The sequence below is a fragment of the Notolabrus celidotus genome, chromosome 5 (genome assembly GCF_009762535.1).
Source record: "Notolabrus celidotus isolate fNotCel1 chromosome 5, fNotCel1.pri, whole genome shotgun sequence".
Taxonomy (NCBI): domain Eukaryota; kingdom Metazoa; phylum Chordata; class Actinopteri; order Labriformes; family Labridae; genus Notolabrus; species Notolabrus celidotus.
This window is the reverse complement of record NC_048276.1, coordinates 33,076,739-33,092,284: the sequence shown is the minus strand read 5'-3', so window position 1 is coordinate 33,092,284 and position 15,546 is coordinate 33,076,739. Positions and strand designations below refer to the sequence as shown.

Below are 15,546 nucleotides of genomic sequence, written 5' to 3'. Positions count from 1 at the left end.
TTTTTTTCAAAATAGTGAGAAATGCACTCAGAGTTACTAAATGTCCCAAATGATATTTTTTTGCTTCTTTTGTCTGGCTGACAATCCATTATTTAAGTGTAAACGTACTACAGTGTTTCCTGTAAATATACATTGTTTTATCAGAATAGCCAAGAACTCGAGGGGGAAAAAAGTGAAGTTTAAGAATACACTACAATGCATTATGTTGACTGTGCTCACGTGTTTCTATTGAAATACACAAAAATATGACCACAGGATAAAGATAAATATCACTTGGACCCATTCAAGTTTAGCATGTCCTTTTTATAGAGACCCATGTCCACACTGAAGTACCTGAATGACATTAAATTACCATATCTCTTCTTTGTTTGCTCTCTTTTAAGTTTGCAAACATTAAAACTGCATCATAACCAACATTTTACAGAGAGGTAGACCTCCAGTTTTACCCATCTTTACTTTAGGTTTGTGATATCAAGGAGAATATATTTGTCTTTGCTATTATTTCCTCTTAAAGACCTTAAATACACACCTACAAACCTTTTAAAAAATGCATCAATATGTGTGAAGAGATGTCAAAGTGAAGTGAAGGTTCTTGTCTTTTACTAAGCCTGTCCTATAATACCTTCAGTTTCTTTCACAAGGAACAATCACGCAACAATCTTGCGTGTCAACTTTTTTGAAGCTGAATGATCCAAATTGTATTACTGCTTGTTTGACCTGCCCATGACTGACAAGTAATCAGCTCTTGTGTCAGATTAGAGGAACTCTAGAAGTGGGTTAATGCTCCCAGACAGTCAGGTGAGAGCTGACCGCCCCTACACAGGTTATGAACCAGCAGCTGTAGAGCCCAGAGTGAACATTTAGCTGCAGGGCCAAATGTGGCTCCATCAGTCATCTGCAGCAGATACACTTCTACAGTATGAAGGGATCCAATACAACAACTCCTACCTCAATGAATATGATAACATCCAGGTGAGAGTCCGAGAGGCATTCATGTCATTCCTTTGTCTTTATATTGTTGAAGTTGTAGTTTTCAGTAGTGTTGCACTGCATCACATTTAGAGGCAAACTAAATCGTCTTTCTGCATCTATTTACACACATCCCAGGAGTAGAATAAAAACACCTTCTAATATAGCTCTCCAGTACAACACCCTCATCACCACTAAACAGTCTTATGGGTTTGGGTTAATAATAATGAGAGGGGTCTTGGTGTGTCTAATGAATTGGCCTGTGCTTATTTATAAGCATTAGCCTGCCTACCACCTGGAGCTCACTATTGTAGGAGTGTTCATTTCTCCAGGATCAATCCTACTTTTGAATAAACTAATTACAAGGCTTTCCTTCCCAAGCCTTTAGTCTTCGCATGTCCCCTTTACAAGTATTTATACATTTAAAAAAATAAAATAAAATAAGATGTATGACTTTCACTTAACAGTACAGATATCAAAAATGTTTCCCTGCAAAGAAATCGATACTTTTTCTGAGACAAAGCGAAATATCAGAATAGAGGAAACATAAAATAATTAGATTGAACTTTATTTACCCCTGAAGTAATTCTAATGCAAAGCTTCACTAAAAAAACAAATAATCATATCATACAATTTATTTGTAATTATTATTATATGGTAGAAATCATTTATAACACAAACACCATCCAACATAATCAAATATAAAGAGAACGTGGGAAAAACTGAAAGCAGGTTTGATAGGAATGCTGAGGGATAGTGAAAACATGAATTCCACCATATAATGATTATAAGATAGTGTATGATGTGAAAAGGATCTGAAGATGATATGGGGGGGAAAAATACAACACATGATTGTGAAAGTTGAATTAAACTTGGTGTTAAAAAAAACAACATGAGGATTCAGGAATATTGCACATGACCTCTGATATGAAACAAAGAAGTGATATTGCACATGATATGAAAGGTAAATTAATTTGCTGTGTAAAGGATAATTTGGAGGCAGCTGTGGCTCAGTTGTAGAGTTGGTTTCGATCCCAGGTCCCGCTGTTCACATGTCAAGGCATCCTTGAGCAGGACACTTAATCCCAAATTTCCCCCAGTGGCTGTGCCAGCAGTGTGGGGATGTGATTAGTTGATACTGAAGGGTACTTAACACAGCAGCCTCTGACTTCAGTGTATGAAGGAGGTGTGAATGGATGAATGTGAAAACTCTTTGAGTGGACAGAAGAGCAGAGAACACATTATTCAAATACAGTCCATTTACTGGATTATTACACATGGAATGAAAAGCAATATTAGACGTGATGTGAAATGTGTTATTACACATGGCATGAAAAGTGTTATTACATATGATGTGAAAGTGTTATTACACATGATGTGAAAAGTGTTATTACATATGGTATGAAAAGTGTATTACACATGGTATAAAAAGCTTATTACATATGATATGAAAAGTATTATTACACATGATATGAAATATGTTATTACATATGGTATGAAAAGTGTATTACACATGGTACAAAAAGTGTACTACATATGATATGAAAAGTATCAATACCCATTGTATGAAAAGTATTATTACACGTGATATGAAATCAACGTTGCACATTATATGAATAATGTTATTCTGATATTATGGAAAGTTGTGTTGTGATGCAAAAAGTAACATTGCACAGGCATGTGAAGTTATTCACACATGATAAGAAAAGTGTTATTACACATGTTGTTGCAAATGGTATGAAAAGTTGTGTTGTACATGATGCAAAAAGTAATGTTGTACATGCAAACAACGTACACTGCACGTGTAATGGAAAGTTCTTTCACACAAGATTTGAAAATGAATATAGCACAATGAAGCACATCAATATCATCTAATGAAAACACTCACCAATTCTGCAAACACCTTGCGCTTGAGCCTTTACTCTTAAATCTTAGTGCTCAGTTACATTCCGCTGTCATTTGATTAGGCCTAAATGCTTTAAATCAAAACTTTTTTTTAATTCATGTTTGTCATTTTCATGGTCAGTGAATCTATCTACGTATCTATAGAAGACACACACTGCTGACTCTGAACTCTTCACACACTTCATTTGAATTCAGCCAATGCAAAGACATCAGGATGGGGTGTTATGTAATAATAATAATAATAATAATACATTTTATTTTGGGCGCCTTTCAGATCACCCAAGGTCACCTTACAGATCATAAAAGCATACATCATTAAAACATCATAAAAACAAACAAACAAAAACTAAAAAGTAAAAACTAGTGAGGTGCAGAGAGTCCAGTTTAGAGTGAATATGCCAGTTTGAACAGGTGAGTTTTGAGTTGGGATTTGAATGATGTTATGGAGTCCGACTGTCTTAAGTGTGGGGGGAGGGAGTTCCAGAGTCTGGGTGCTGAGTAGCTGAAGGCTTGGGCACCCATGGTACTGAGGCGTGATGGTGGAATTGTTAATAGTCCAGCAGAGGTTGAGCGGAGGGAGTGTGAGGGAGTGTATTCATGAAGGAGGTCGCGGAGGTAAGTGGGGGCCAGGTTATGAAGAGCTTTGTAGGTGAGGAGAAGGATTTTGTAATGGATGCGGTATGGGGCAGGGAGCCAGTGAAGTTGGATGAGAACAGGAGTGATGTGGTCAGATGATTTGGTGGTATGTGTAAATTGAGTTTAGTGTTACTTCAGTGTGACACAGCTGCTGCATGGTATCACCCATCCTGTCTAAAAGCAGGTTTCTGCAGAGAAGTAGAGACTGTAATCCTTTAAGAGGATCAGGTCTGAGGTCCAGGGGGAAGGGATAAAGGATCCACTAACTGTCTATAGTAGCCTGCACATGGTATTTCTGTCATCTTGACAGATTGGACATGTGTCATTTGGAAATGTGCTGAGCTTTTAGGCATTTTGCTGAAGTTTTCCTGCCTTTAATGATGCACATACGGTGATGGAGGACAAGCCTGTCTGCGACCGTTGGAGTACATTTCTAAATGTTTCCTGAATCTGAGGACAACTGAAAGGAGGAGGAGTTAAGGTTAGTCATTTGTAATAGTGTTACACACTACAGTAAAAGTCACTGGGTCAAAACTAAACCAATATTGGCACTAACGCAACACTGGGTCAGTTCTGAACTGTATTCATGGGGGAGAAAAAGCATTAAAGACGACCTCACTAAACTGCTGTTTTTTATTAAAGTCACTCATTTACCTGATATGGTGCGGTATTAAACTCAAGGTCTTTCTAACTATGTTACTCACCTTCTATTACCTTGATTGTGCACCCTGCTTTACACATTTATAAGCTGCAAACATGTTTTAAATACTAACAGTTATGACACTATATGTGATGATATGCAGCAGTGAAAACATCTTTAAGTATCATCATAAATGTTCCTGTTTTGATATATTAAAGATCATTATGAGTTCTGTTTGGTGTTATTTCATGATAACTATGAACATGTATTTTCTATATATGAAGTCATCTATTATCTGTTTGTACTAGGGATATATAGTTACTATAAAAAGACATTGTTGAACTGATTATTAAAGACAAATTACTACTAAAGTAGGAAGAGTTCGACATGTGTGTTTGCATTTTGATCATGTGCATAGACTTGTTTTATAAATATATATATGTTTAATTTAAAGGGTAAATGTTGAGTTTCCAGCACTATGAAAAATATTCAAATGTAAGTTTGGGTTGACAGTAACTCAATAGTTGACATCAATATCTCTTAATTGGGGGCAACACAGTATGTTGGTAATGACCTATTGGTTAATCAGTGAATTGCCTTCCCACATTGATGGTAAATGAAGTATGCCTATGGCGACAACCTTAAATCAAAACCTTCTCTGCTGACTGCTCAGCTGTTAAAGATACTTTATTAAAGCTCCTTAGTTTTGGCGCCCCCTGTGGACAAAGCAGTACCTATTAGCTCTTGGTTGACTTTATTCTGTATGTGTCAGAAGTTTCACTTTGCGTTATTTTAACATTCAAATGTCTCCCTCACTGTAAATCTTTGACTTGGAAAAGCACCTAAAGGCTGTTTTACTTTCATGGAGTTAATGAGTTTGACTGGCACCCACCCCCCGCCAGCATCTCTAGACATTACAAATAAAAGAGGAGAAATAATCACTCCTATCACTGATGGTCTTGTTTGCTTTTGTTTGTCATATATAGCATTGATATTCATCTTAGTCTGTTTCTTAACCAGCTAAAAACTTCTCACAGGAGCTTTAAGTCTAAAGACCTCTGAGGGACCAGTGACATTTTCATTTTCATTCACTTTAATACCTTCTCCACATGATAGAGACACAGATCAAAGTTGTTAAGCTGATATAACTCCAATCTTTTCACAGGGACAGATCGCCATGCCAGTGCTGGAGGTGATCTGCAGCCTGATTGGCTGGTTCGTTCTCTACCTGTTGTTCTGCTGGACGTTCTCTGACCGACGGCCCGAGTGGAACTGTCGGCTGGTTACTCTGTCTCATGGGGTCTTCATCGTGCTGCTGACGGCCTACGTCATCTTCATAGATGGACCCTGGCCCCTGACACACGCAGGTCAGTGGAATACACAGACCACAGTAGCTAGACTTTCTTACTAACTTACTTATTTATGGTTTGTTTATTTGTTTATTTTTTAGTGAAAGCTACAATATATGTAGACAAAATGAAAACAGCCATCTTATCCAGGAATCATAGTGTTTAAAGGAGATCCTAATTTTCAACACTCATCCCTAGAAGGGCATTTGTGAGAACAAAGGTAAAAACAGGAGGTTAAAAGGGATGAAAGAAAAGGTAAACTGCACAGCGTACACAAAAAAACAGATTTAGTGTCTTTCTTCAAAGTGGTGAAGTTTGCAATACGTTTCAAGTGATCAGGCGATGAGTTCCAGGATTTTACTCTTTAACTTCAAGTTATTATAACTGGAAGTATAAAACTTACATTATATTTTTTATTGCAAATGTAAACGTATTTATTTAAGCTACGCTGCAGGATCTGTGTAAGTGTTGAAGTAGAGCTATTAAAACATTGGCACCATTTTGAGTGGCCTGCTACTGCATTGAAAGTTAATGAAGCTCTGTGACAGTTAAAAGTTGTGTTTTCCTGTGCTACAGATGACCTTCAATCAAAAGAGAGACATTGAATTTTAGAAGAAATAATAAGATATTATACTATGTTTTAGACACTCAGTAAATAAGCAGATTAGCACTCAATCAGTGGCGGCTCAAGGAAGTATCCACAGGTTGCCATGACCCCCTGTAAGCTGATTGGCCACCCAAAACCTATGGCTGGCTGGATTTCAGAGGGCTGTTTAAATCTTTCTTTACATTTCAAAGTAGTAATTAGTAAACTTAAAGTACTACATGTACTACATTATAACTTTGCTCAACCTTTCCTGATCACATGCCTAGTCTTTATGAATGTACCCAAACTGTTTCCTTCTGCTCCCCAGGCACAGAAAACACTGAGCTGCAGACGTTCTCCCTGTCCGTCTGCCTGGGCTACTTCTTCTTTGACATGGGCTGGTGCATATGTAACCGAACGGAGGGTCCCGTCATGCTGGCACACCATGCTGCGAGCATCGTCGGCATTCTTCTGGCTTTACTCATGGGGGAGTCGGGTTGTGAGACCTGTGCAGTAATCTTCGGCAGCGAGATCACCAACCCCCTGCTGCAGACCCGCTGGTTCCTCCGAAAGTTGGACCTGTACGACAGTCTTCTGGGCGACGCTGTGGACCTACTCTTCATCTTTCTGTTTGCCACTGTGCGAGTGGGAGTGGGCACGGCGATGTTTTACTGTGAGCTCACCTCTCCCAGGACTTCCCTGATAATGAAAGTGGGTGGCGTGGTCATGTATGGACTAGCCTGGGTGTTCATGGTGGATATTGCCAAATTTGGTTACAAGAAAAGTAAGGCCAAGTATAAACGATGGTGGGACAACCACACGCTGAAAGAAAAGAACAAAAACACTGGATGAGCTTTTAGACATCATCCCAAGGGTGACTGAACTCATAACTCCTGCAGGGACGAAGTCTTACAAAGCTCTATTGTTGCCTCTATAATATGTCTACCAAAGCAAAGTAAGACACTTGATGCCACAGTAACCACTATGAGGTTACTTCTTTGTTAAAGGGTTCTATGTTAAGTAATGTAAGAGTCTGATTGAGCTATCTCCACTTAGCATTCTAAAAGAACAGGAGGTGATGGCCTGCAAAAACAGCCTGGAACCAGCACGTTCGGCCAAAGCTCAGGGCTCCTTAAAAACCTCAGTATTTGACTTATTGGGCATGGTTTAACAGGACAAAGCTCAACACTGAACCTGTGGTATCTCCTGTGAAACTTTGTAAACATTGTCATCAAAACGATAAAGTTAAGGCACCCACACTGATTAATTCTGTTTAGAGAAGATCTTCAAAAATGAAAATATTTCCTTGAAGAATTTTGGTATTTATTGGAAGATTCAGTCGAGGAAGTTTAAGTTCACAGATCTTAACACGCCCCTAATGTTGGCTGGGCGTCTTCTGGAACCAGCCTGACACAACAACTTCACTACTCAGCCCTGCATGCTGCTGCTGGACCCAAAAAGATCACACATGGAAGTCGCAACACTCTGTATGAGGACATGGAGCACCGCCTCAAAAGATAACGACTGGTTTTCTTGGAGTCCAACCGAAGCTCACTTGTTTGTCTTTGTAGCAAGTACTTGTTGTCGTGGAGATATTAAGCAGTGAAACAGTGTAGAAACATGAGGGGTGGATGATTTGAGACACATTTTATGTCCTCATGTTGCTTGTTGACCTTTATTGAGTTCACCTGTATATAAGAGGTAATACTGCCTGTGTAACTGATGCTGCTGCCATAACATATATCTTTCAGATTTGCTACAAGAAGAAGAAACATTTCTGTCATGTTTTCTTGTCAGCTATGTTTTTTAACTTGACCTCAACATCTCAGACCTGTTCACTTTTTTTTCTCCACCTGCACAGGTTTCATCGATTACAAGCTGAAGTTACATTAAAGTGATGAGATAGTTTATGCGTCAAAATAAAGACAGTTTTGCATGAAGGTGTTGAGGAAAACTTCTAGTACATGTTTTTGAACTCATTGTTGGTGTTGAGCTGCCATATGAACATCTTTTTGCTCTTCTTTGTAATCTTGTTAATCCTCTCAAGACCAATCAGATGTATTTTTCAGACCACTACACAAGAGCATCAAATGTGTATCAGTGTGTCACAGCATGCCAACTGTTAAATCAAGGGGCTGTGGTGATAATGAGCTCTACATTGAGCAACGCAAGAAGATACTAATCAGATACTAATCATTGTTTTGGATTGTTGCAATAAAAATAATATTCATACATTTGCATAAAGCAAGCATTTTTGTCCACTCCCAAGTTGATAAGAGTATCAAAAACTTGAAAATATGGGGGGGTGTTGGCCTAGCCGGCTAAGTGGCCCCATATACAGAGGCTGTGGCCCTAATCACAGAGGTCGCAGGTTCAATTCCGGCCTCGAGGATTTGCTGCGTGTCTTCCCCAGCTCTCTGCTCCCCACGTTTCCTCTCTCTCGCCAGCTTTCCATTAAAGGTGATAATGCCCAAAAAATATAACATTAAAAAAAGACTTGAAAATATAATTTTAAGGAACTTTCAGAAGAGATCAAAAATGCGTGATTAATTTGCGATGAAGAGCGAGTTAAAAAAATCAAATCATTCGACAACCCTGATATGTTTACAGTGTCTCCCAACAACCTGCATACAGGATATTATAACTGATGTAGTGCCTCAAGGGGGTTGTGAAAAATGTCAGACTTTTAAAATAAATGTAAAGACATTTCTAAAACAACATCTAGTTGATTTTTTCCTCTAAACCTTTGTGTGGTTCGTCATGCACATGCCTCCACAAGAATAATAAAAAAAGCCTATTCTTTTACTCACCTGGACCAAAATCAAATTCAAGGCACACTTTTTGCAGATATTTTCACTATTGTCATAATTTAATCTAAGCTCTAAAGAAGGTTTTTGTGTTCACAGCAAAGTCATCAAAGAAGTAACCAAGTTTAAAGAAATGTGATGAAATATAAAACTTTGAATATAACTGATTCATGCTGCATACTTAACTCCTTTTTTAATTAGTTAATGTTAAATTATGAAATGATTGATTGCATCGTTTAAAATAAACAAACCTTTGATACACGGTCATACTTGTAATTTATATTTCTTTCCATTTAAATTGGTCCTTGAGAAATCTTTGTTTGAACATTTCTTTCAGGTTTGATTCCTGGTTGATGTTTTTCTAAAGACATCATGTCAGCTCTGCAGTCTTGAGGCCGGTGAATGTTTGAGTCTTTCTGCTGAAAGTGACTCGTTGTGGCTTTAGTCTTACAAAGATTAACGGGCTGTGCACGTAGAAGATGGTCATTAAGAGAAGATAAGAATTCTGTGGCAGAATAAATATGATCCTGAATAAAGTCTCATCATGTTCAAGCCAGTTAAGATGAAATATTTTAGTGATTCATGATGTACAAAGAGGTAAAAAATGGCACTCAGGTTAGTTTATCATTAAAGACAGAGGAAGGGAAATACATTTACAATCAATTTAAACAAAAAAAGACATGCTGCAAACTGTGAAGAGCTGGTGGTGTACAGAGTGTGATGTGATGTGCAGCACCAGCAAAACATCAGAAGTGGCACACAGTGAAAATCTGTTCTTTGTTACAGCTGCAGAAATCTCCTCCTCGTGGAAAAACAAACAACAAATACAGAAAACCTGTTTCAGGGTTTACAAACTCTGTTTCCTCACTGCATGGCAACAAACTCATAATAAAGTCATGAAGATATCATGAGCTGTAGACAGAGCTCATCTGGGTCTAGCTTTGTGTGTTTGCTTTATTATGCTGCATTCAAGTGCTACAGGAAATTTTAAAACTGTAGGTTTATGGACAGCTTTTGAACAGGTTCATAGAAATGACATTTTCTCAGACAGCAAAAGTAAGTCAACCAGTTCACTTATTATTATTATAAATTTGTAGGTAGTGCCAAATTAAGTTGTTTAGTTTGATCAACTGGGACAAGAAATACATTTCTACACGTGCTGAGGGATGTTTTATTAAAGATAGAATTCATGTGCCTGAAGGAGAACTTGCTGATTTTAAGAGATATGCTTTTGCTCAGCATTGAACAGCCAGCATGGGCGCGTCCAAGGTTCAAAAGTGAGTTAGAAATTCAGATTGCTGTAGTAACTGCTGTATCTGTGCATTAAATATGGAAATGGATTCAAGACATGGTTAGCCTAGCTTAGCATAAAGACTGGTACTGAATTGAAAAAGTTTGCTCAGTTGTCGCAAGGTTCAAAAATGTGACTTAAAAGGTTCAAAAGATGTGCGGCTTCATACAGAACTTACTGATAAATCGTCTTCCTGACATGGAGCAGTTTTTCTGTCTGTGCAGATATAGAGCAAAGTTAGCACACGCTGTTTAATGAATGAGTGCAACCACTGAAAACCTCTAAACCATTTGAACATCTCTGTGAGTGTGAAGCAAACAAGATACAGGCAGTTGAAGTTTGCGCTGTGTGATTTGATTTAGGTTTGCTGACCCTCCTTGATTGTATTTGTATGTTATGCTAGGCTGAAGACAATCAATACAAAACATACAACCTGATATATAATAGTCGTTTTAGGGATCTTACAGCCTTTTGAATAATTTCTGCAAATGTTACAGACCCTGGAAACATGACGAGAGGAGATTCTGGTAATAAAAGTTCACCTTTCAGTGCTGTTACAAAATATAGACGACTGTCTTTCAGCATGTTCACCCGTTCAGCAAGCTAGGTTAGAAATGTGAAAAAGTGTTTCTAAAAGTGTTTAGTATTGCAGAACTGAACATCAAGCTTACAGCAGTGAGTCCTGATCAAGAAAATCCAACGTCTTGATCCTCAGAGAGTCCTCCTGCTCACAGTCCTGCTCCTCTGCTGCACCACGTCCACAGTTTGTCTTCTTCCATTATGCTTCTCCAGTGTTTACGATAATTTATGCATGTAATAATAACATTATTAGAGCAAAGATGGACTGAACTGCCCTTGGGTAATTCCACAGTATCTCTCCTCAGGGGGATTTTGAGTCTGAGTCTATAGTGGAGCAGTCCTGATAATGACGAGAAAGTCTTCACATGCCTGAAGTGATCAGACATCCAGCTTCTGTTGTCGGAGCAACATCAGTGTTAAATAACCCGGAGGAAACTTACGGAGTGACATTAAACTTGGCTCATGATGCCAAGAAAGAAGGAGGTCTTTGATCACTGGATCCCATCCGTCAAACCTTTAAGACAGAGTGAAACAGTTAATGAACAAAGACTCTTCAACTACAGCATGATGACTCAAAGATGGAGACAAACGCACCATTGTTGTCTTCTGAGTCTGTTTCAGGGTCACTGTGCGTCTGTCTCAGCTCGTTGTACTTCGTCTCCACCTCCTGGATGCAGATCAATGAAACAAATGTCAGGGAAAAGATCGCCAAGACTGGATGCAGCCACTAATAGAGTCATGAATTGCACCCTTTTCTTGCACTACCTGCTCTGTCTAAAAGGTCAAATTCAAAAATCATATTGCCCTAATGTCCAAAAAAAGCTACAAAGATCTGCAGCTTTGCGCAGTTTGCTCTGGTTTGCATCTGACTGTGGAGAAAAGCCGTCTCCACTCTCTGTTGCACGTACTCTCATCGTGACGGAGCTCAGATCTATCCACAAGTAAACGATGAGCTAAATGAAGCTCGGTCCGACTTATTCGTTTTGTGAAGTTGGTTCATGACAGATGTGACAAAGCTTCCTCCCTGTCATGAGACTTTATGAACATGTTTATCATTTCAGGTCATCCTGAGGGGGCTGTGCTGTCATGATCATTGAACATTTTAGTGACATCATATATAAACACCACCTCAGTCGTCTCAAACTCTCAGCAGACGATAAAAATGTCTCTCAGTGTTTGTGAATCAGACTTTTTTTTGCAGTGAGGCTAATTTGCATAGAAAGAGTCACATTTTGCCCCAAATGAAAGCATAATGGATCATTTAAACACAATCAGCACAGAGACACAGAGACAGGCTTTACCCTGCAGCTCAGGTTGTGGGGGATTTAACCTTTTACCTGTGCCTTGTGAATTAGCTGATGTCTCTTTGTCTCTTTTGCACAGATTTAGGAGGCATGCAATCCTGTAAGTGAATCAGGTCCTGTCAGTCCTTAGATCAGGATCAGACCAATAAGAATTGACTATTTGCTAATAGAGCATTTAGGACATCTTTTTGAGAACTTTAATTAAGTGCCTGCTTGAACTCACTGTCATCTTACATTTCTGCTGGTCTGAAGTCGGTACGATGGTGTCTTACTTAGAACCAAAGGTTTACCTCTCATTTTACAATCCTCAGTCTCTGGTGACAAAAACTGTTCAGTTATACGTTCAAACATGTTTGATAATAAACACAAAATAAAATTGTATTAAGATATATTTACTCTTATTCTCTGATTTTATCATATTTTTATGAGATAGTCCTCTTTTTTAAACTGGGCTGGATTCTAGTAGGAGCAGAGAAACCAGCCCATAACATAATAAAACAATAACACATTTAACTTCTTTCAGCTTGGATTTGTTTTGTCTATGACACTCCACATTACTCAGTCTGGTGTTCAGTACCTTTAGATACTGCAGGTCGGCCTGCAGGAGGCGCAGGTGAGTCATGAGCTGCCTGCTGAGGTTGGGGCCGCTGACGCCTCCTGTCTGCGAGGAGGAGGAGAGCAGTTTGCTCATATCGATCCCCACGTCGACTCCCACTCCCCCGTCGTCATCGGTGCCGCTCTCCTCAGAGCCCCCGCAGAAATCCAGAACCACATATCCACCTGATGGAGGAGCATTAAAGGGACACAGTTAGCCTCGCTCTGTCCTGCAGCTACAAAATCTACCTCCCAGCACCTCTGAAAACAAAGCCAGCTGTTTTACCCTGTTGTCAGTCTTTGTGCTAAGCTAGGCTAACCACATGCAGTTTATAGCTTTATATTTATCTACCGGGTATGAAATTGGGATCAATTTTCCAACCTACCGCTGTATGTCTTTAAAAAAACATCTAATTGTTGCTTTGATCTTTGGGTGTAACAGGAAACTCTCATGATGTCCTCACCATTGCTTTGAGGTGTCTCAGGTGTCCCTGTGATTCCTGAGGGGTCTCTCTGTGGACCAGCAGAGGCCTGGCTCTCATCAACCGCTACAGACGGTCCCTCTGGGCTCCCGGGTAAAGAGGCACTCAGCTGACCCTCAGGGGCCGCACTCTGCCTGCTCTCCTCTGCCTCCTCTCCCATTTCTCTGCTGATCATGTGGTTGAACAGAGCCTGCTTCAGCATCGACACTGGAAAAGAAAAAACACGACAATTTTTATTGACGTCAAAGACATCTTAAAACTTAGTGTTTAAAAAACATGCTACATATGTTTAGAAATTTGAGTGAAATGACCCTTTAACCTGCCACTTACATGTCCTGAGAGCCTCTTCACCTTTGGAGGAGGGAACCTCAAATGTGTTGTTTTCTTGGCTTTCAGCCACGACACCCTGAGGGGACTCCTTCTGCAGGAAGGGCAGACCGTCAACCAGCTGCCCGTCCAGGAAAGCCTCCAGCTCTGCTTCATCGATTTCTTCATCAACCTCCTCTTCCTCCTGTCTGTCTGCCGAGGGTGGCTCCTCTTCTTCATCCTCTGATTTCATGCCGTCAAACGGGTTGGTACTCAGTGGAGGCTGAAGCTCTGGAGAAGAGGCATCGTCTTTTTCTGGGATGCACTGAGACGCAAGATCTGATCGAGAACATGAGAAGAAAAACATTCAAAGATTTTAATCAAAGTATTCAACAAATGTTGTAATGCTTCTTTATTTATTGTGTTTATTGTGCTTATTTATTCCTTGTGCCACTAAAAGTCCAAAGCTCACAGATATACACTTCATGAAGATGTACATGAAGGTTCAGTAAATGACTCAAACAGTTATCATGAATATTTCCTATCTGTGGATTAACAGCCATAAAGTTTCAGCACACTCAGCCACAGCCACACTACCTGCAGAGTTGATGCCTCCATCTGATGTGCCTCCAGGATCTTTGCTCACCTTGGGCAACCCGTGTTTGATGATCTCGATCGCGTCTCGCTCAGCACTGAAACCAACACACTCTCATCAGAACGAGGCTGAATATAAAACACTTACCAGGCTGCGTTATTAAACTCACTCTGTCTGAGCCGCAGGCTTGTCTCTGCTGTGAGGTTTGGCCTTCATGGCGTCTGCACACTGTGTGATCAGACACTGCCACCTGGATGAGACAATGAATCATTAAAGATGCTGATAGAGACAGATCACATGTAACAACGTTTGTGATTGTAGACCTACGTTCTCTGGTCGGACACCGTCTGAGCCATCAGCTCGTAGATCTGAGCTCCGTTCTCTGACATGGACAGCACGAAGAAAGACTTGTTGTCTGGAGAGAACAAAAGTGTCAATCCTGTTAGTTACATATTCCATAAAGGAATTTATAAACAACAAAGTAAACACAGTGACAGCGTACATAAAGACAGACTTTGGTAAAGCAGTTATTTGTGCTAAATGCTAATAAGGACAGTCTAGTACTCTGATGTTGGTAAATTGATGAGTTCAACTTTAGTGTGCACTAAAAACACTGAGGCTGATGTGATTGTCGTCATTTTTTTTGTCATTAAAAAAGGACCACACAATATAATTTCAACAGAGTGAGTCAAGGAACCAATAAAGCAACTTCAATGAAAGACTCAGTTCAAAACAAAATGCTTTGTCCTGAACCAGAAACAGTTTCTCATGTGTGAAGTTCTCACCAGTTGCCACCGGACGAACCAGCACTGTGTTGAGTTTGATGACAGGACTGAAGATGTGTTTGGTGTCGGCAGCGCTGGTCGGGTTTTTGCCGTGGAATTTGAGGACCAGACGCTCGTCCTGTTTCTGCAGCAAAACCAGGATGTCCTCCAGCAGCAGCGTGTACAGCTCTGAGAGGGAGGGAGAGGAGACGTATGACCATAAATCAATGTTTGCATTAATAGATATGGAGAATACCCCAAGTTTGTTCTCTAAGGCATGTGTCAAGTCAAAACCTATGTTATAAACTTGTTAAAAGAGGGACATTTATCAAAATAAAAGAGATTTATTTTACAAACATGGAGAAAAAAAAGAGAGTTTATGATCTATTTTTGGTGATTACCGATCGTCTTGTCTTTGTTGACCTTCCAGGAGAGCAGCCCCTCGTGCACCATCGTCCTCTTGGTCAGGTCCAAATTCTGCAACACAAGAATCAACTCTCAATAAAAAGAGGTTCACCAGCTGCCATCGCTAAAGTCTTGACATTAATAGTTGAAAAATAAAACACAATGACAACTTTAGTTTAATGTTAAGAGCTTTTTAAGACTTCAACACTTCTTACCCTCAGCTCCAGGATCACAGGGTTTTCACTCGGTTTGAGAGAGGAGATGTCTAACCTTCTCTGATACTCTACCAGCCTCTGTTGAGAAGAATTAAACATTTAATGGTTAACACATTTCT

General features: G+C 39.6%; 2 protein-coding genes across 4 annotated transcripts in view; one reads left to right on the top strand and one right to left on the bottom strand.

Moving 5' to 3' along the window:
- Positions 1-5,327: 5,327 nt before the first annotated feature.
- Positions 5,328-7,256, top strand: tlcd5b (TLC domain containing 5b). The gene is made up of 2 exons (XM_034684252.1): positions 5,328-5,517; positions 6,414-7,256. Exons 1-2 carry the CDS (start codon positions 5,328-5,330, stop codon positions 6,935-6,937), a joined length of 714 nt encoding a protein of 237 aa, XP_034540143.1. The 3' UTR covers positions 6,938-7,256.
- Positions 7,257-9,449: 2,193 nt separating this feature from the next.
- The window catches only part of arhgef12b (Rho guanine nucleotide exchange factor (GEF) 12b), a 44,994-nt gene continuing 38,897 nt past the window's right edge, over positions 9,450-15,546 (bottom strand). For all 3 annotated transcript variants that reach the window (XM_034684019.1, XM_034684021.1, XM_034684020.1), the window contains 11 exons: positions 15,428-15,505; positions 15,209-15,284; positions 14,829-14,996; positions 14,371-14,458; positions 14,213-14,293; positions 14,046-14,140; positions 13,473-13,787; positions 13,125-13,349; positions 12,644-12,846; positions 11,357-11,429; positions 9,450-11,276 (listed from right to left, as the gene is read on the bottom strand). In XM_034684019.1, the coding sequence (XP_034539910.1) occupies positions 11,254-11,276; positions 11,357-11,429; positions 12,644-12,846; positions 13,125-13,349; positions 13,473-13,787; positions 14,046-14,140; positions 14,213-14,293; positions 14,371-14,458; positions 14,829-14,996; positions 15,209-15,284; positions 15,428-15,505 (1,425 nt within the window). In that variant the 3' untranslated portion in view covers positions 9,450-11,253. The remainder of the gene's footprint in view (positions 11,277-11,356; positions 11,430-12,643; positions 12,847-13,124; positions 13,350-13,472; positions 13,788-14,045; positions 14,141-14,212; positions 14,294-14,370; positions 14,459-14,828; positions 14,997-15,208; positions 15,285-15,427; positions 15,506-15,546) is intronic.